Here is a 21,451-nt window from a genome sequence, read left to right on the forward strand (position 1 = left end):
GCTTTGGGGGGACGGAGCCTTGGAACGTTTTAATGGTTAATATTTTGGTTTGGTTTTAACATTATAGTTTTATGTTTAAATTGGAATTATGAAATCCATAATAAAGGTTCCCGGCCATTCTCCAAGGTGTAATGTTGACGTATTGAATAAACAAGTTGGATAAAAGAAGTTGTCTTGTGTTTATTTATATTATGTATCATTAGGAATGCAACATTCAAACCTCATGACTGGAGCTTGTCTGGCAGATGTGTCTGAAGCCTCAACAATGATCATAGGAGGGAAAGGGCTGCTGCTTGGCCACGTTACAGTAAGAAGAAGGGAGAAGAGCCCACACAGCAGCATGCTGGGTTTATTATTAGCTGCAAGTTCTTGCCAGGCACAGGACAGGGCACTCAGGGATAAAAAATAACAAAATGACAGATTTTAGACCCGTGGCTTTTCGACAGCCCAGTCTGGGCTCTAGCCTGGATCAGCCCCCTCTGCTGTCCACCTTATGCCTCAGCTCCATGAACCTGGGCCCAAAATAGGGACTTTCTCTCATAAATAGGAACACTCGGTAGGTATGGCCCTATATAGCCAAACTGTTAAAATAGCAGATTTTTTCCCATTTCAGATATTTTGGAATAACATTTTAATTCACTTTGAGTTCCTGGCAATTCACACTTCAGATTTGGATTTTGTGTTTTACGGTGCTGCACTTGCAGTGTACTTCCCAGCAATATGTATAGATAATATGAACCCAAGCATATATGGTGGCAGTCTACAGCTCCCAGAATCCTATTTAGTTACATAATGAACAGTAAATAGTGGAAGAGGCATAAATGATGGGAATACAGAGCAAAACTAAATAAGACAAGGGTGCCAGAGATAGTAGTCTGTTCTGGCTAAGCCCTAAGTAATGACAGGTAGCCATTCCCAACCCCCACAACTCAGATACTGCACAACTACCTCTTATACAGCCCTTCCCATATCCCTAATCAGTAGTTCCAACCCCTCTCTGTAACTTTATTGGTAGACATCCTGACCCTTTTTAAAACAGGTATGCTGTCTCAGTTCCTCCCCTCTTTGCCTCCTTCTTCAATGAGCTGTTCACCTCCTTCCACCTCCCTCTATCCCAATAAGCCCTACCCCTCCCTTCAGCCCCAGGGACCTGGATATTGGTCAGGGCTTCCTGCTCATATTTGGTCCTTCCCTACCATTCCCTTTGATTTTCTCCCCCAACCTCTGTGGCCCTGTGCATTGGCCATGCCTCAAAGTCGAAATCAACATATGAGCATACTGTCAATTACTATGCTCTCCAACTCAGGTAAGAGAGCAGTGGTTTCGTCTTCATATTTAGAGACCAAGTATTGGTTTTAGGGATATTTGGTAGTTTGAATTGCAAGGAGTTCATAGTGAATAACAAATTTATACACAGATTGCCAAACTGGAAACCTATTTGATTTGGAGAGTTTTGTTTTTTTAATGTTAAATTCACTCTGAATATTTGACAATGCACACTAAAGTGAATAACCTTGTATCTGCTGTGTAGTATAAATTGGGGTATCTTGAGTGCACTCCTTACAGTAAATTGATACTGCGGATCAGTGAATAGATTATTGATGGGTTTTCCAGATCTACATGTTGGCCAAGATAACTATTCCTTCTCCAAGTTGATAAACTGTTTCCTTGCAATAGGATTAACTTTAGCTTCACTAGGAATTTAATTGACATGAAGTAAACAGAGAATTGTACATTTAAGGCAAAAATTGCACACTTTACCAGTTTCGCTACTGTCCAGTTCACCTTCTGTTGCATAAAATGTGCAACACCTGCTTTAATGATTCACAGGGGTTAGTCGCTAAAGTGGGAATTCAAAGTGAATTTCAGACCAAAATCGACAAACTACAAGCACTGCTAACTTTTGAGTATTTTTCCAGTTCAGCTATTTTAGCCTGTGATTTGAAATGCAAACTTTAGTAAATGACCCTGCAAATGGATTATTCAAGAGACTTCCACATTTTAAAACAATATAGGTAAAATGTAGATATTCTTTATGTCACATGGTGAATGGCATTTGTCTACTTTTTAACTTTGATCCAAAACACCAGCATATTTAAATTATATTTTACTTGGGCCCCAAGGGCTCTATATCTTTGTTATGGCTTTTAATGTTTGTGTATAAACAAACAATTGGAAGGGGCTAGAGCTAGGTTACTCCTAGCTATGAAATCCCAACTGAACTTGCACAAGCAACAAACAAATTTGGAAAGCCAGGCCACAACTATGCAGTATTCCCGCTGGGAAATAACCACGTTGTGAACTTGAACCCATAAAGTGACAAGCACAGCCAAAGGGCAAACCGTGCCCTCAACAAATATGTCCGCCAGACTGGGGGGGGGTTCTCCTTGTGTCACGTGACCCGCGCGGCGCTTCCCAAATGGCTTAGTTTTCAGCCCGGGCTTTGCTGCTAGTCTCGCGAGAGCCGTTTTTTTTTTTTCCTCCTCCTCCTCTTCGGGGAAAGATGTCCGCCGCCGGAGAGGTGCTGGAACGGATGGTGGTTTCGTCGGAATTGAGCGGCTCCGGTGCCGCCCCCGCAGCGGCTTCTCCACCCTCGCCTTCCGCTCCGGTAGCTGTGACGGCAGCCGTTCCCCCAGTGACGGTCGTGGCGGCGGTTGGAGGAGGCGGCGATGAGGAGGAAGAGTGGCTGTATGGCGGTAAGAGTTAGTCACACTGTGCGGCCCCCGGGCCGGAGCTAGGACACAGCTTCACCGGCTACACCAGAGGGACATGGAGCTAATGGATCTAGCACCGTCACTGTGTGTGAACCTGACCCTCTGGGTCTGGCACAAACTGCACCTTTATATTATTATTATTATTATTATTATTATTATTTATACACACCATAGAAACCAACGGGGAGAGTCCTACCTCCACACTGTACAAACTGCACCTTTATATTATTAATATATATATACACACACTCCCCATAGAAACCAAAGGGGAAAGTCCTACCTCCACACTGTTAGTGCTTTATAACTTTTTTTTAGGCCAAATACTCATGATGAGCGCAGTGGTATTTCTTTTGAAATTCCAACACACTCTAAAGATATAAGACAGACTAGGACCAACTTTGTCATATAGAGGTCTGGGATTTGGTGAAACTTGCCAAAAGGTGCAGTTTCCAACATCAGATTTTTGTCATTTCGTATCAGCTGTGTAGATGACGGGGTTGGGGTCTTTTTGCTCGAAGGTATATATGGAGGACCCCACTGTTATTATGCATGATTGGATATATGTATCTTGTTTGCTGCTGGTGAATGAAGACCGAATCAACGGTTAGATGACTGCGTTCACAAAGGAGAGCTTCAGGTAAGTATACCTTTTTATTTAGCTTTTCTGTTAGGCCTCCGTACTTCAATTTTAATTGTTTATAATGTGTGTGTGTGTATATATATATATATATATATATATTCTACACACTCTGGATGGAGGTGAAGAGGCCCTATCCAAATTAAGTGTTTTAAGGTGTTTTTTTTTTTTTTTGTTTTAAAGGGACACTCCAGGCACCCAGACCACTTCTGCCCATTGGAGTGGTCTGGGTGCCAACTCCCACTACTCTTAACCCTGCAACTGTAATTATTGTAGTGTTATTTTTTTTTTTTTTATAAACTGCAATAATTACCTTGCAGGGTTAACTCCACCTCTAGGGCACTTCCTGGATCATAGCACAGGAAACCTGTGCTAGAGCGTCGCTAGACGTCCTCACGCTGTTTGAGGACCTCCAGCGTCTCTCATTTCCCCATAGGAAAGTATTGAAATGCCTTTTCAATGCTTTCCTATGGGGAGTGCTAATGCGCATGCGCGCATTAGGTCTCCACGGCCAGTGGGCGGGATCAGTCTCGCCGACACAATCACTAGGAGGAGCGGCGGAGGGAGAAGCAGCGACGTGGGTCATCGTCGCTGCCTCAGGTAAGTTACCTTCAGCAACCGGGGATTGGGGGGTGGGGAGGGAGAGGGGACCTGCAGTCTGGCACTGGAGTTTCCCTCTAAAGAGACACGCCCCTTCCTAAATACAAAATAAATAAAAATCATGGTCCTGTACTTATACCTCAAATGGAAACTTGCATGCATTTTTTTTTTAATTGTGGATCTATCTATCTTTCATTCATTCAAAACTTGCAGTTCTATAGTCTCCTGCCTTTGATATCCAATCAGGGACTTCCCAGTGAAGCTCGGTGATAAGTCAGGTGCTCTGAGCAATAGCCTGCCTCTTGAGTTGAGCTCTATTGAGCTAACCAAATCAGGAAGCAGCAGGACCTCTTGTCAGGGGGTGTACGTGTAAATTTCTATTGAAACCTGCCCTTGCTAAATGAAAAAATAGTACACACTCAACACGTAATGCTTTTCAGCAAGCTAAAGTTTTTTTTATGGGTCTTTAGTGTCCCTCTAAGTGTAAATACGAGAACTGAGCAGTAACATATCAATGGCAAGACGGATAGGCTGGGCTGGAGCATATTTTCAAATGAGGGAAGAGATGTAAGCAGGGGCACAGTTATGGAGCTTTGTATGTAAACAGAAGAACCTTGAACCAAATCATAAAAAGAACAGAAAGCTGTTGAGGTGTGAGATTTAGTAGGCGTAAGGTAGTCTGGCAGTTATTCATTATGGACTGTAGAGGTGCACTTGTCAGACTGATAAGCATAGGGTTACAATAATCAAGGTGGGAAACAATGAGCGCACGGACAAGCATTTGAGTTGCATACTAAGCGAGGAAGGGACAAATGCAATAATTTTTTATTTTTTTTGTAAAAGTGATGGGGTTTGGTGACTTTATGTAAGAGGTCAGTCAAAGCGAACACCAACGGATAGAGCAATACATGCTGGATAGAGGTTAACCTAGTGAGCATGACACCTTGTCAGACTTTGGCAAATGGCTGACCAGCCTTAACAATCTGTCAAAAAAAATCTTTAATTTAGCTATAATTAAAGAACCACTAACGTCATTCAGGCCACTTCATCCCAATGTTTCTTTTCCTGACACTATAGTGATCCTTTAATATTTTTACACCAGACAGGAGCACTAAAGCATCCAAAAATTGTGAAAATGCCACCTGTTCTAGTAACTTGTATATGAGGTTATTTAATATTTTCAGCTGGTTATTCACTAGTGAGCATTGTCAGGAAATTACAAAATGAATTGCAAATTTAAGGCTAAAATAGCCAAACTGGGAAAAAAAAATCTCCAAGTCACACATACTTGCCATTTAGTTTCTTTGGTCTTAAATTTGAATTTCACTTTAAATTCCTCACAATTCTGACTTTAGCGAATAACCCTAAGTGACATGTATTATTGGCATGCTAGCAATTGTGGATTACCACTGCTATGGGTAGCTGTGGAATTTGACAAAGCTTGTTTGTAAAAGTTACACCTTTTTCAACTTCAGGTTTCACCATAAAACAAAGTAGGACCCATTACTTTGTTTTTATATAGCTTTGATTGCAAAGGAATTTCCGTGAAATGGCTATGAAAGTCACCTTAACTGAATAATTTTAAAATAACAAAACAGTGTTCACGGTAAATGATTTTTGGCAGCACAGATTGTAGTAACTAACTTCTGTGAATACAAACCCCTCCATCATTTACCTAGGTGCCTCCATTTTAGTGCCTTGTCAATCTGCATTATAGATTTTGCCCTTTTCTAACTTTGAATATAATAAGATGTAATAATAAAACAGTGTTTTTGTTTACCTCATTTGTGTTGTTTACCCTGCTTCTGCCTGAACTGAGCTGGATTGTAATTTCACTTCCTGAATTTTTAAAGGAACACTCCAAGCGCCATAACCGCTACAACCCACAATAGTGGTTATGGTGCCAGGATTATTCTAGCTCTTGTAATTTGTCAAACTGTTTTTTTAAGAATGATTTGACAAGTTACCTTAGTTGTGCGGTGTTCAACCTAACTTACTTCCTGTAGAACCTTGCAGGACCTCACTTTGACTGAGTGTGTCAATTGAGTGCTTTTAGCCAAACAGCACAAATTGCATCGCCATGGTCTGCTTTAGAGACATCCTACTTCTCCTGCTGGAGTAGACTGGATGCAGAGCGGGCGCCCAAAGGTCCCAAGTAAGTGTCAAACTATACTAAAACTGTTTCAAAAATTACACTGGAATTATACTAAGGCACTCCTGGCACCATAACCCCTACAGCAGGATGACAAACATGTATGTCTAACTCTATAGTGCTAGAGTACCAGTTAAGATTCCTCAGCCCCCTTTAGTAAGCAAGTAAAAGGTTTATAACTTGCCTTTCTCCATCACCAGGCTAGTTTTTGCTTCTGCTGGCCCGTCTCCATGGCTGAGATCATCTTTCTTGAGGATCTCAGCCAATCTAATGCTTTCCCTTAGGAAAGCATTGGGAGGCTATTGCAAATGTGCAGCAGACCATCACACTGCACCAATCGGCATCTTCTCACAGAGGTACATTGAATCAATGCATACCTATGGAGAGCGTAGAGATGCTTAACGTAGCTGAAACACCTTTTAGTGGCTGTCTGGGTGACATCCACTGGTTGTGTTTAGGCAGCAAAGTAAACTCTGCCTTTTCTCTGAAAAGGCAGCGTTATCATGGCTCAGTCTGCAGGGACATGCTATAGATACCAGAAGCACTGCATTAAACTCTAGTGCTTCTGGTGACTAGTGTCATTTTGAATAACCCTGTTAGCAGTGTAATATCCAGAGAAGTGAAAGTTCTGCTTTATGATGTGTAACGAATATCAAAACAAACAGTTTGACTGTGTAATGCACTTGTATATCCATTTTAAAAGTTGTACTTTTTTTAAAAAATATATTTTTGGCAGTTCTAAATTTGTAAATTTAAAACTTCTGTTGCTAAAATTTGAACAAGGAACAGCATCTTGAATATGTGTTGGCGTTCAGTTTGTCTCTTCTGGTTGCTTTAGAGCAAAGGTAATCTAACCACTTCAGTTTTGTTTCTGTATGACCCCACAGCCAGTCATGCTATTAATGTTTTGTAGAACAAAGGAAATAAATATTTTGGGTTTATTACTGCAATTTCTTTTCAGATTTAGGCCTGCTAAATAAACACTCAAAGCACCATAACAAGCTCCTGTTTTAGTGGTTATGGTACCAGTAGTGCCCTAGTACCATTCCAGTTTAATTTGCTTTTAGTACGGTTTGACAACTAAACTCAATCCCACTGGCCGTGCGTTCCGCTTATCCTGCAGAAACATCCAGATTGCTCTATAGATCAAAGAAGGAGCCCTATAATTATGCTTTGTGTAGGTAATGCACCAGAAAATGCAAAAAAAAAAAAACACTTAAATAAAAACTATATATATATGCCTACAGTTGCACATAGACCTCTCTCACACAAAGGAACATCTCACTTTTGTAATTTTGTGTGGACTGATCCTATCTCGTAAAGCTTATTCCAGACATCACATCGAATGATCGAAGCTGCTCAATAAGCTGAAAGCTGCAAAGTGTATTCAAGCTATGTGTTTTTATTTGTTAATTTGTATTACACAAACTCCATCAACTTTTTGTTTTTTTAGGGTGGTGGTGGGGGTTGTGAAACTTATTGAGACCTGTATTTCCCCAATTGCCTGTCTCATCTATTTTTCATTTCTTTTAATAGAAGAAAATGAAGCTGCAGGTCCGGATGATGATGAGGAAGACATAACAAGGTTCGTATTATCTAATTTTGAATCAATAATCTTGCATATTAACGGATTGTTTGATTATTTAGCTCCTTATACTATTCCCAAATTCATCTTTTTTTTTTTTATTTTTATCTCTCAATCATATTATTCCAATCTTATACAGGTCCTCAACACTCAGGGCCATTGAAAATATGCAACACTATGAATGTCTTTTGATTAAATAAGAACTGTCACCTCAACTTTTTTTTAATATAATAATCCTTTCGTAAAGGTTGGGATTTGTTTTTTTCTGCTCTATTTTAAATATTTTTTTTTTTATAATTGAGTACATGTAAAAAAAAGCGGAATATATATATAATCTGTCAAAACTTCATTAAAGTATTATTATATTAAAAAAATATTTAGAGGTGACTGTCCTTTAAATAGATCGGAGAAAGTGGTATAGAAAATAATGCAATAAGTAAAGAGGAGGATAGGAAAATATTTTCGAAAATACTATTGCAGTAAATTATCTAAGCCCTGCTGGAAAGGTTACGTTCCTATGTGATTTGCTTAAAGGGGCAGACATTGCCTATTAAAAATAATTTCATTCTTGCAATTAATTGGAAAAACTTTCATTTAGGTTATTTTCACAGCATGGCTACTCTTTCACGCACGCTATATATAGTCCCTGACTTCACCCCTTTTTATGATGTCTGCATCGTAACCTGTTCAATATAGAATAAGACATGGGCAGGCACATGTAAAACAGACCCCCACAGGCAACCACACTCATAGTCTCAGCATTAGGGAAAAAAGGACTAGTATGAAGGACAAGACAGATTTTATTGGACAGGGTACAGCAACGTTTTGGCTGTTTCTGTATCCTGTGCAATAAAATCTGCCTTGGAACTTGTACCATGTGCCCAGTTCTATCTTCTCTACTGTAGCCTGTTCAGTAGGCTTAAATGAATTCAGCCATCTGATGGCTCTTGCACTTTGCATGTATACTCTCTGTACTCAGGAACTCCTGGACAATGGGGGGAAAAAAAACATGATGTACTTCACAGTTCTTAGAAAAGGGCATTAACCCCTTAACGACGAGTGACGGACGAGGTCCGTCACTCAGGGGAATGCGTTAATGACGAGTGACGGACTTTGTCCGTCACCCGTTAAAATTAACCCCAGATCGCCGCGATCGTGGGGTTAATGGTGCTCCGGTCTGCCATTAGAGGCAGACCGGGAGCACCGACCCGCGCTGTCCCAGTACATGTACCCGCTCTGACAGCATGCCAGAGCGGGCACATGTGCTGTGTATACTCACCTCCGCCTCCCTGCACTTCCGGGTTCAGTGTAAAGTGCAGGGAGACGGATCTTCAGTGATCCTGCCCCCTGGTGGAAAAAAAATAATGTCAAATTAAAATCCCACCCCCCTTTACCCATTTTAATAAAAAATAACCCCTTCCCTGCCAATTGATCACTGACTACAGTGATCAATTGGCAGGGATTACATTTTTTTTTTTTTTTAACCCCTGAGGGTTAATTCATTTTTTTTTTTAACCCTCAGGGGTTCAATTTATTTTATTAATTTAAATATTTTAAAATTATAAATTTAGCTAGCTGGGGAGGGTGGAAGTTAGTGGGGAATTGGGGGATTTAGTATTAGGCTAACTAGGGGTTAACGTTAAAAGTTTAAAAATAAGCTTTAAAAAGTAAAAAAATTAAGTTTAAAAAAAGTTTTAATAACGTTTAAGTAAAAAATAAAAAAAATAAACCCTTTACCCAGTCCAAATAAAAATTAACCCCTTCCCTGCCAGTCGATCACTGCCTACAGTGATCAAAATACAGATCACAGTATTATACTGTGATCTAATTTTTTTTTAACCCCTGACGGATTAACTTATTTATTTTTTAACCCTCAGGGGTTAAATTTATTTAATTAACTAATTTAAATATTGTATAATTAAATATTTTGCTAGCTGGGGTGGGTGGGAGTTATGGGGAATTTACTGTTAGTGCTGCTTACTGCTAGTTAGGGGTTAACGTAAAAAAAAGCTTAGAAAAATGTTAAATCTGTAAAAAAAAGTTTTACGAAAGTTTAGGAAACTTTAAAAAAATTAATAAGCAAAACAAAAGTTTAAAAAATAGTTTTAAAAAGTAAAAAAATACATTTATTAACGCTCATTACCACTACACCTGGTACAAGCTAGCGGAAAAATGATCCCACGCTAAGGTTCAAAATATGCCTTTTGAGATACCCTGGGATGTCTTCTTTAAGAAATGGTATGGCTTTATGGGGTATTTGGTTTATATAGCCAGGTAAAATACTCTAAAATGGGACATGGGCACAGCGTAAAAATTTAAAGTTTGAAAAAAAATGGAATGGCTGTGTCCCAAATGTGCCACTCCGATGTCCACATATACCTGGCAAAGGTACATACGGGGGTATTTTTGTACTCAGCAGACATAGCTGAGCAACATATGAAGTATTATACAATGGTAGTACACATAAGGTTTGCAAAATATACTGTGCAAACTCACTTTGTGTGTCAAAAAGGCAGAAAAAACGCTTATTACCACTACACCTGGTACAAGCTAGCGGAAAAATGATCCCACGCTAAGGTTCAAAATATGCCTTTTGAAATACCCTGGGGTGTCTACTTTAAGAAATGGTAGGCCTTTGTGGGGTAGTTTGAATTTAAAACCTGCAAAGATGCTTGGAAATTGCACATAGGCCCGGCGTCAAAATTCAAAGTTCGGTCAAAACTGATATGGCTTGGTCTCCTATATGGCACTGTAGCTTCACAAAATAGTGCCATAGACATACAATGGGGGTGTCCTTTTACTCAGAAGACTTAGCTGAGCATAATTTGGGGGGTTTGAACTTAGTGGCACACATGAAATGTACAAAATGCCCAGCAAAAATGCAATCCGTATGTAAAAATTATTTTTTACCACATACTTTGGCATGTAATGGTAAAAAAATGGGGGCATGTTAAGGCACAATATGCACCTTATGAGATACCCTGGAGTGTCTACTTTTACAAATGGTAGGCCTTTGTGGGTTTTTTTTTGAACAGTCAAACTGTTATAATACCCCAAATGGAAGCATAGGCTCATTAAATCCGTCTCTCAAAATTCTACTGTGAATACTGAAAAGGACAGGTCTCCTGTATGGCACTGTAGCTTCACGAAATAGTGCCAAAGACATACAATGGGGGTACCGTTGTACTCAGCAGAAGTAACTGAACACATAATAAAACTTTGTACAGTAATAGCACACACCAACTTTACAAAATATACATGAGAAGTTCTTTGTTATAAGTTTGTGTGCGAAAACCCCCCAAAAACACAATTTTACTCCAATATTTAGCAGAGGTTGGCGGTAAAATGGCTACGTAGAAAGTGTCAAAACAACCTTAGGTAACTAGCCTGTGGTGTCTACTTTATATAAATATATACTTTTGTGTGGCAATTTTGTTTTCTTTTATGGCTATTAGGCTTACAAGACAAACATACCAAATTCTAAAATCGCTCCACATAAAAAGTTTATTTTACTCCTTGTGCTTTGTGACCTGTAACTACCAAAAAAAACTTAAAATCCCAGACACATTATATATTCTGTAATTCAGAACAACTAAATTAATTTATTTTTAATTACTTTCCTTAACCTGCACTAATTATGTACACATTATTATTGCAAAAACTGTAAAAAAAAACCACACAAAAACATTTTTTGCATATTTCTGTATTTTTTTTTATAATAAATAAGCATTTATATGTATATGTGTTACATCAAATTAAAGCCCTTTCTGTCCTTTAAAAAACGGTATATAATATGTGTCGGTGCAATAAATTAGTAAAATGCAAATTGCAGTTGAACGCAAATAGCAAAAAATGCCGTTGTCATTAAGTGAAAGACAAGCTTCTGAAGCTCTGTCCTCAAGGGGTTAATGCTTCTTTGAAGCAACACTCTTCACAATAAAAATAAATATTGGGGGCGGGCGGAGCCAACAGCCGAGGCGAGCGGTCGCAACTCCAGCGAGCTTCGTGCTGCACAAGCAAATATACTGTCTAAATCTACGGATATCACCCCCAAAATCGAGAAAAGACCCTCGCTGCTTACCCCGACTATCTAGGGGGCAATGGGGAAGAAAAACAAAAAACTTAAATCGGACGGGACTCGCCCAGGCGCAAGCATTGGAGACCTGTGGCGGAGAGCATGTGAAGCCCAAGAGTCCCACATGGCGGACTACGTGGACTTTGCAGACAACCTCACCAACTCTGATGCCCTAACCTCGGACCAAGAAGAGGTGACCATACCCACTACCCGTCCACAGATGCAACCTAAGATTCCGTCGGATGCGTCCCCGGTCACGAAGGCCGAGATGAGGGAGCTGCTGAAGGAGCTATGACTAGGCCTCCAGGCTGACATGGCGGGTATGAAAAAAGATATTCAGGGCCTGTCAGACCGAATGAGCGCCGGCGAACGAGACTCAAAGAGCTATACCCAACAACTCACCACGCTACAACAAGACGTAGCCTCCTTACAACGCCAGCACCTGCAAGTGGACCAGAAAATGGCGGCGATGGAAGACACGAGGCGGGCTCAATCTCCGACGCCGAAATGCCCCACCTCATACGACGCCTGGTGAGCACAATCCTCCCCACAAAGCAGGCCAAAGGTATGTGCATCGAAAACACATTCCGCATTCCCTAACCCACGACTGCCCCGGCGGCGACACAATAATTAAATTTCAAAAGCGCAGGACAAAACGGCACGAATGGCCGCCCTTAGGGAACACTCTCCTTACATCTTTGAAGATATGTCCCTCACCTTTTATGCGGACCTGTCTAGAGGTACGATGGCATGGCGCGCATCCCTTAGGCCGCTCACCGCCTTACTCCGCGCACACTGCATAAAGTACCAGTGGCGCACACCCCATAAACTACAGGTGCTTAAGGGGGAAGATTCTTACCTGATAGGTGTCTTCTTGCCTCTGTTAGGTCCGCTAACGGTCTGGGCCTTCCTCACGACGCACTGCAACAACCTACTAGACCCATCGCCACTCATACATGGAATCCAGCCACCTCCGAGACATTGGTCCCGAGAAGAACCTCCCAACGGTACCATCAATGAGCCAACCATGACACCTCCCGTGAAATAAGGACCCTCGCTTTTCCGCTGCAGCGGTTCCCTGGACTATAAGAACTGCACTGTTCATACAGTGGATTACCCCCTAACGAACACAAAGAATGACAAGAACATTTTTCTTCGATTCGACTTCCCACTTACTGAGGAACTATCCGACTCCAAGAAACAATAGCCCTGTATATGTGAAAAGGCACACCCGACTACTCTTTAGACCAGGCGGCCCTGCGTAGGTCCCCTACTCATTGGATAGAACTTTCACGGAAACCTGTTGGCCCAGTTTATTCGACAGTTTGTTTGCTTTTATATTTGTTTTGTTTTTCCTGTGAGTTTTTCTGTAGGCTCTTACTACATCTCCCACTGGGGGAAGTTACCACTAGGTAGGTCTTATGGCAAGGTAGGCTGAGGGCAAGTACAATGCCTTTCATAGAGATAAAACCACACTTAGAGTCAGGCAATTAGCAATTAACCTGTGGCCCCATTGCTGCTACTTGGCTACACTGAGAGCCCAGTGTCTCAGGGCACACAGACGCGCCCAACTGATCTTACCGAACACCTGCATAGTGATTGGGAAAATGTTATAGTATGCGGCCCTGGCCTATTTTGCGGTGCACTCACTGTATGGCGCTAGTTACCTGTCCATTGTCTCATTATACCACAGCGCGCGACATACCTATCGCTAGCGATTGGCCTATCTCTCCTGGGCTAAATTTGCCACCGAGCAACCAGCCGCTTTTAAGCAACCCCCCCCCCAATATGCGACTAGCCTACCATTACCACGCAGGCTTTGACAATGTCAACCCACCACCGACCATCCTCACTCTCTCTAGCGCAGGCAAGATGATATATCTGCTATGTTCTAGTTAAACGGGCAATACACAGGTCCGGCTGAGCAGAGAACAAGCAACACTCCCAGACAGCGACACCAATGCCTGTAAACATACATAGCACTATCCTATACCCAAGTGCTACGTACCCAAGCCAGACTAAATGCTCACCCAGGCAGTCTAGGCATAGTGAACCTGATTAGCAACCCCCAAACGTCTGGACACACTCTTATATTATTCCACACTGTTTAGTTAGCTTTAACTTGGCATCTAACCTCTTGATAAGCGGAACAGGCCGAACTCCTCGGCAAGCGACAATAACATATATAAAATAAATGTGCAATGTCCTATCATACCTCAAGGTTGTACCACTATGTTGAAAAACCGTTTACCCATGATGTTGTGGCAATGTGCACATAATATGTCTTATTCATGCACAAATAAAATACAGAATTAAAAAAAAAAAAAATTTAAAAAAATTTGCCCAACATGAAGACTGCCAGTAACTGAAAGTAATCAGTGTGGAAGTGTCTCTAGTGGCTGTTGATCTAAAAGTCACTGGAGGCGTGTTTATGGTCAAATGTAAACATTGCCAATCCTCTGAAACCGCAATATTTTATATTGTCCTGAAATAGGAACCGGTCTCTGCAGCAGAAGGCCTTAATTAAAATGAAATGGTTTTGGTGCTTAGTGTTTCTTTAATTAAACACTCGGCAATTTTAATAAAAACTCCTTAATTTTAAGATTGGGATTATTTCCAGAGCTTTGTTCATGTTTAATTTTCTTTATTTTATAGCTCTCATCCAGTGCCCAGTATTGAAGCAGAGACAACTACAGAGAATGGGGTAGTGAAACCGGTAACTATGCTTTCTAGATTTTTAGAACTAATATTAGGCAATTGTCTAATTATTTAATTAGAAATGTATCTTGTTTTTACCAGTGTGTAGCTAAAATGGCATGGCAGAAAAATTTCAAGAATTTTAAAACACGTTTTAGAAGTTTGTTTCAGCCAGCAGAGAAATTGACAGTGAAACTGCTTAGAAAATGACACTTGCTATAGTTGTATTTCGTCGTAGCATGTAAACTTTCTTTTTGTCCTATTGAGATTTGAATAAAATGATTATTTTTTTATTTTATTTTTTTAATTTTTTTTGTGCATCATAGGTGACTGAGACGGAAGATGACAGTGATAGCGACAGTGATGATGACGAAGATGATGTTCATGTCACAATAGGTGATATCAAAACCGGAGCACCACAGTATGGGTAAACTTTCTTTATAAGATGTGTATGTTAAAACATATGTGACTCTTTATTAAAATAAAGATGAGCTCTATTGGATGTATATTGCTTGCAATCATTTTATTTTATATATTTTTAGGAGCTATGGAGCAGCTCCAGTTAATCTGAACATCAAAACTGGAGGGAGAATCTATGGTCCAGCTGGTAAGGCTTTCAATTGTAAATTACTACTGAGCCCTCTCTTAAAAATTAATATCTCCTTACAATTTACCATTTGCACTGACATTTCTGTTGAGATGCTTGCACTTCTGGGGGAAAAAAAATATTCTAAGTTGCACATTCAATGTTCCAGGCCTGTCTTAAATGAAAGTGTCCGTCTGAGTCCTAATTCATGGTTAAAGACCTATATAGTATCGACATATTCCAATAAGTAAATACGTTTTTTCTTCAGTTTATGTTGGCTTGTACTTTGTAAAATGGTCCTGTTTTACCTTCAGGTTGTATTATTTTTGCTTCCAGTGCAACAAAATTTAAATAAATAAATAAATAAATAAAAAATAATGAACAAAAGTGCTCTCCAATGTTTAGGTTGTCAACCACCCTTTTTTTACAAAACCGTGTAAAATGCAGCGCTAAAAAATAAATTTTATTTGCAAATTTTGAACTTACCCAAGTATTATAAAGCAAAGATTTTCACTTAAGATGGGGAAAAAAATAAAATATATATTAGTGCAATATTGTCTAAATAAGTTATGTAAAAAAAATAATAATAATTTGAGAAAGAAATGCTCACACTTGTGTAGAGCCCTTTAAATGTTTTGTCTGTCTGCCTTTCTTTTTTTTGTTAATCTTTCTTTTATTATGGCATATGCGTCATGGGATACAGAATAAAAAGGGGAGGCAGTATGGGTTAACATAGGTTAAATATAGCGAGAAGGTATGTATTGCACTCCGAGAAAAGATTGCCATATTTTTTTTAAAGTTGTAAAGCGTCATTTAAACAATATAATAATACAAGTATGTTGACTGTAGTGGATCAAATTAGTATAACAAAAATAATGAATGCTTAACAGTGCCAATATATTAGGCAGATTTATCCAAGCAATAACAATCTATGTGAGATCACCTATGGTAGCAGCCTCTTGACCGTGTTAGCTCTCAGGGTTAAATATACAAATAGACATTTCATGAGTTAGCATAAACATGTAAACCTTTCTGCGGTGCTGTGTCATGAAGGAGAATGTGTCTGACAATAGTTACTTAACCCTTTAATGTATTTTTAAGGTTCCAAAAGGCTGTCTAATGTTTGTATGAGAAGCGAGTATATGACTGACTACTCTCTACCGAAGAATCTAAAGTCATGTGTTGTGTCCAGAGGCTCATAAATGTGCCACGCTAGGCGAGTAAAATAAAACAAACATTTGTAGCGAGTGGGAACTAGCTAATTACGCTTATCTAGGCTGGAGGATAAATTATCCCGTGTCGAAAAGGCTAAGCAAGCAAAGTCAACTGTAGTTGGCCGGTCCCAGATATGAGTCTACAGGCCGCAATAGAAATGATAAAGCATAGAATTACAATAGGGTCTCAACTTTGGTTGGTGTAAGGGTAGTAGTTAGATGCAGGTATTATACACAAGCATGTCATAACTTAATTAGATGTAACTACTAGACAATACCATGAAACCATGTGTTACATGCGTCCGCTGGTGAAAGTTCAGTATGGGGTGTTCATGCCTGTCATTTGAGCCAGGCCCCCGAGAGTCATTGGTAGTATGCGGTATAAACCGGACTGCCAGTCCAGAAGGCTGATTTAGCCGATGCCGCTGCTGGGTATGGTCAGTAGAGTGAAATGTACGGCCCCATCGACTAGGAAATACCTCAGGGCTGCAGCTTTATGCGGGTTGATGGCGGCCGCCCTCCGGCCCCAGGTCTTCACAAAGGCCTGCACCTGCGTTCCACCGACTCGGTTGCTCATGGAGGCCGGGTCGACCCGTCGTCGGGCGCCTTGTGAGGCCTGGGTGTTCAGCCGCCGCCAGCGGCGGGCAGGCCTCCGGCGGTGTGGTTGGTGCCTCGGAGTTTGACTCCCTGTGGCCTTCAACCTGGGAAGGCATTGTGGGCGGTCCACAGTAGTGACCTCCGGTATATGTCGGAAGCATTGGATGGTTTGTCGTGGTAGTTTGGTACCGCATCTCTGCCGCTGTGCGTGTTGCTTTGGGCCCTTGGGTAGGCCTTTAGATCTGGCTAGGGGACTATGAGCCGGGCTTCGTTGGCTGGTCCAAGGTAAGGACGTCGCCTTGTTCGGGCTTGTGTTACCCTTCCTGTGACTGACACCCGTAGTTGCCAGGGGTGTGCACGCTGGTTTGGTCTGTATAGCATTCGTTGTGCTCTGCGCCCTTTCCGAGATCCGAGCCCAGAAGGCATCAAGGATTTCGTCCAACTTAGTCAGCGCGGTGTTTGTCGAGTTGCCCACTGCCTCTATGCTTGCTGGCTGGTGCGTGGCATCCGCCATTTTGGAGTCAGGGACTCCTGATGTGGGTAGTCTCTGGGACGTGAGTGTCCGCGGTGAGTATGCTGTGTGTGCCGGGATAACCCCCACCGGCGGGGGGGGAGGGGAGGAAAGCTAGTGGATGGTTCCCCGCTGCTTTTGTGTCGGCCTTCAGGGCAGGGTGATCGGCCGCCTCACCCCGTCCTTCAGCTCTGTTCAGGCTAGTCGTGTCAGCGGTAGGCCCCATTGTTGCAGTCCGCGTTCACGGTGGCTCAGCTTTTCAAAAGTGGTCTCGTTTTGTGCTCTCTTGCATCCCCTTCGTGGTTATTACGTTTTTAATCGATTTTGTAGTTTGGGAGTAATGATTATTTTGATATAAGTAAAGTTCCAGGCTGGAGCTCCTGCTGCACACGTCTGTTCAGCTCCACAGCCAGGCTCCGCCCCCCCCCTGTCTGTCTGCCTTTCTGGATGCAACCACAACCTCTTCTGTATGACTCTTTAAATCCCGTGGTATGGATAAGGCAGGAAACAGTGCAGTATCCCAATAAAACAAACAAACAAAAAATATATATTTTTTCTATATATTGCTCACCTTGTTCAGCCTATAAAATACTGACCCAAAGTTCTATCACATTATGCCAATTCTGGAGTGACAAAACACCCTTTATCCAGGTTTGAAAATGAGGAATGCTTTACCAAGAAGATTTGTGGTGATAAAATTAAGTGTATATGCTTTAATAAAGAAATGGCAAATAAAAAGAATCTAAAAACAATATAAACTAAATCATTCACAATGTCCTCAAGATCTCAGACGTGTTTTGCCTGGTAGGTGACTTTTGAGAAACCTCAGATAACAGCCCAGAAGTCCCTCTAGTACTAGAGGTAGAGTTAACCCTAGCAGGTAACTTTTGCAGTTTCTTAACAACTGCAATAATTACCTGCTCATTAGTAAGGGACCAGAAGTGGTCTGGGTGCCTAGAGTGTCCCTTTAGTGCCCATGTTGTGATTTCCTTTTTTGAGTGCTAGCCTGTGTATCAAAAATGATCTGGCCAGTGCTTAATTTTAAAGCACCCACTCTTCAATATTCAAAACTGAAATTGCCACCGTGAATTCTAAAAAAACAAAAGGTTGTAAAGAACATCTTAACACCATATATTCTTGTTTTGACGTGGCAGAATGATGAATGCTATGTCAGCCTGCCCTCCCCCTCTCCCCGCCCCCCCTCCCCCCCCCCCTCCTGCCCTCCACCCCAACAAAATGAAACAAAACTTCAGTTGACAGTGGACATCTGATGTCCAGATGTAAACTGCCTGTTAGTGCTTTAAAATGTGTGGATGTCTTCCATTTATGACGATATTTCAATTTGTTTCACTTCTCCTTCAAATATCACTGTCATAGTTATTATTGGTGTTTTTTACCAAAAGTTGTGAGCATTGATATTTAATTGCAAGGTTTAAATGTTTCTCTAGTATTAAAATCCACCCAAATACTTCAGAGGAATCTGCTGAAATAGTGAGTGTACAGTTAGCTTTTTATTTCAGGACTAGGCATCCCTACTGAAATGTCTTAGAATTCAGTTTTGTTATATATTCAGAATGTTTTCTGTCCAGATTTTAATGTGTTGTTTTGCTTTCACTCTTAGACTGTGTTTTTTTTAATTTTATTTATTTATTTATTTATTTATTTTTTCCCTACAGGATGTGGGGGTATTAGATCAAATCTATTCGAATCTAGTAACGAGAAAATGAGACTGGGCATATCTGTACAAACTAGGAAATCTTAAATTGTTTCAAATGCAATAACCATGATTCTTATTTATTTTAGGAGGAAAGGTTAAAGGAGTGGATTTGGATGCCCCTGGAAATATTAATGGAGTACCACTGGTGGAAGTAGACTTGGATTCATTTGAGGACAAACCTTGGAGGAAACCAGGTAATGATCTGGACAAATTGTATTTGAAATAAATAGGGGATATACAATACTTGCATATGACTGGGTAAGGTGTGTTTTAAAGTATATGGAACTTTTTTATAGATTACCTACATTGTAGGCCATATATTTATTTTTGAGTGCATTGTACAGCAGAATATCGTTACACATACTATGGTAAAATATAGCTACATACTGGTACCAAAGTAAAGAGGACCCTACTCCTTTGTGCAGGAGATGGGATGTTAGAAGTCCAGTGGTAATTGGCCAAAAAAGAGACTAAATGGTAGGTCTACATCTGTCAAGTGACTGTTAGAATTTGATTAAATCCTTTCTAAAATAAGGATTTTGTTTACTTTAAAGGGAAACAAAGGGAACGGTCACTTCCCAGGGTTTTTAATATTGTATTACCCCTATATTTAACAAACCCACACCTTTTTAAACCTGCTACTGGGTGCCTCTATCTCAGCTGTATTTCACACACCAGAGCTGTGGGAACAAGTGTGTCTAAGTGATGCTCTATTTCCACTAGCCAACGGGTCTAGCACAAATTTGCATGTAAAGCGTAATTTAAGCTAGACGTTTTGCATGGGCAGGGCAAGAGGTTTTGATTTCAAAGGTGAGGGAAATGAGGTATGCGTGACCTAGGGAATTGTTGGCGATCTATGATTTGGTAAAGTTGATGGGCATAAATGACATGTCTACACCAACATTCACACTATGTCCCTCTAGTCATATGTATTGACAAAAAATTCTTCTGTGTATTCAGACACTGACATATTAAACAGAGTGCTGTACACATTTTATTGGCAAGTAGCTCTATTCGTTTAGGACTTCAGTACTTCATACACGTGTGTGATTTTGGATTACATATGAAGGGGAAATTAGTCACATCTTTTCTAGTCCTAATGAAATCCTATTTTGTTTTTTTAATCTCCAGGTGCTGATCTCTCAGATTATTTCAATTATGGTTTTAATGAAGACACATGGAAAGCTTACTGTGAGAAGCAGAAAAGGTTACGGATGGGTCTCGAAGCACTTCCTGTGTCCTCTACAACAAATAAAATTACGGTACTACTTGTTACTTTTAAGTAAAATACTGCATTGTAGTGTGAACAACATTATAAACCCTGTTCTGTCTGAAACCTTCCCAGTGCCAACAGAGACATCTAGGTATCAATGATTCTTCTTTAGCTTTTTCTGCTCTATACATACACCAGACAAGGCTTAGTTTAGTGTCGACTAATAAGTTTTTGGGCAAATACAGGTTCGTTATTTAAGGAACAAAAAACAACCTAAAAATCGTTTCAGTTCTTAGCAGTGGAGTCAAAGGGAAACTCCAGTGCCAGGAAAACAATCAGTTTTCCTGGCACTGCAGGTCCCCTCTCCCTCCCAATCCCCGTTCGCTGAAGGGGTGAAAACTCCTTCAGTCACTTACCAGAGGCAGAGACATGTCCCACATCGCTGCTTCTTCTGCCGCCGCTCGTCCTCTGCATTATGTCGGCCAGTGGGCGAGACTGACCCGCCCACCGGCCGGGGAGACCTAATGCCTATGCACGGCAATGCCGCGCATGCGCATTAGAGCTCCCCATAGGAAAGCATTGAAAATGCTTTCCTATGGGGAATTGACCGACGCTGGAGGTTCTCACACAGCATGAGGACGTCCAGCGACGCTCTAGCTAGCACATGTTTTGTGTGCTATGAAGCAGGAAGTGCCTTCTAGTGGCTGTCTAGTTGACAGCCACTAGAGGTGGAGTTAACCCTGCAAGGTAATTATTGCAGTTTATTAAAAAACAAAACAAAAAAAAAACTGCAATAATTACACTTGCAGGGTTAAGAGTAGTAGGAGTTGGCACCCAGACTACTCCAATGGGCAGAAGTGGTCTGGGTGCCTGGAGTGTCTCTTTTAATATTTTACGTATACATTGCTATGCTTTGTCATGGTGGATTTCGCTTTAAAAGGACACTCCAGGCACTAACATAACATTTTATATATGGTATTTGTCCGTGTAAATTTTATTATTTATTTTTTTTTGCCCAAAATTAAGAAATCCAGTATTTTAAACATCAAATAGGACAACTTTGATATTTTAGAGGTGACTTCTGAGGAGAACTGCACACTTCTGATTCCCATACCTCCTCTGATACTCTGTGAAGACTACAGCTCCCACAATG

The 21,451-nt window shown here is 40.8% G+C and overlaps 1 protein-coding gene across 4 annotated transcripts in view; it reads left to right on the forward strand.

Annotated features, from left to right (window-relative positions):
- The first annotated feature begins 2,464 nt into the window (after positions 1-2,464).
- Positions 2,465-21,451, forward strand: part of FIP1L1 (factor interacting with PAPOLA and CPSF1) — a 52,248-nt gene continuing 33,261 nt past the window's right edge. For all 4 annotated transcript variants that reach the window (XM_063458003.1, XM_063458004.1, XM_063458005.1 and 1 more), the window contains exons 1-7: positions 2,465-2,696; positions 7,640-7,688; positions 14,419-14,479; positions 14,787-14,887; positions 15,003-15,067; positions 19,172-19,279; positions 20,217-20,347. In XM_063458003.1, the coding sequence (XP_063314073.1) occupies positions 2,504-2,696; positions 7,640-7,688; positions 14,419-14,479; positions 14,787-14,887; positions 15,003-15,067; positions 19,172-19,279; positions 20,217-20,347 (708 nt within the window). In that variant the 5' untranslated portion in view covers positions 2,465-2,503. The remainder of the gene's footprint in view (positions 2,697-7,639; positions 7,689-14,418; positions 14,480-14,786; positions 14,888-15,002; positions 15,068-19,171; positions 19,280-20,216; positions 20,348-21,451) is intronic.

Source organism: Pelobates fuscus, chromosome 6 (assembly GCF_036172605.1).
Source record: "Pelobates fuscus isolate aPelFus1 chromosome 6, aPelFus1.pri, whole genome shotgun sequence".
In the NCBI taxonomy this organism is placed as follows: Eukaryota; Metazoa; Chordata; class Amphibia; order Anura; family Pelobatidae; genus Pelobates; species Pelobates fuscus.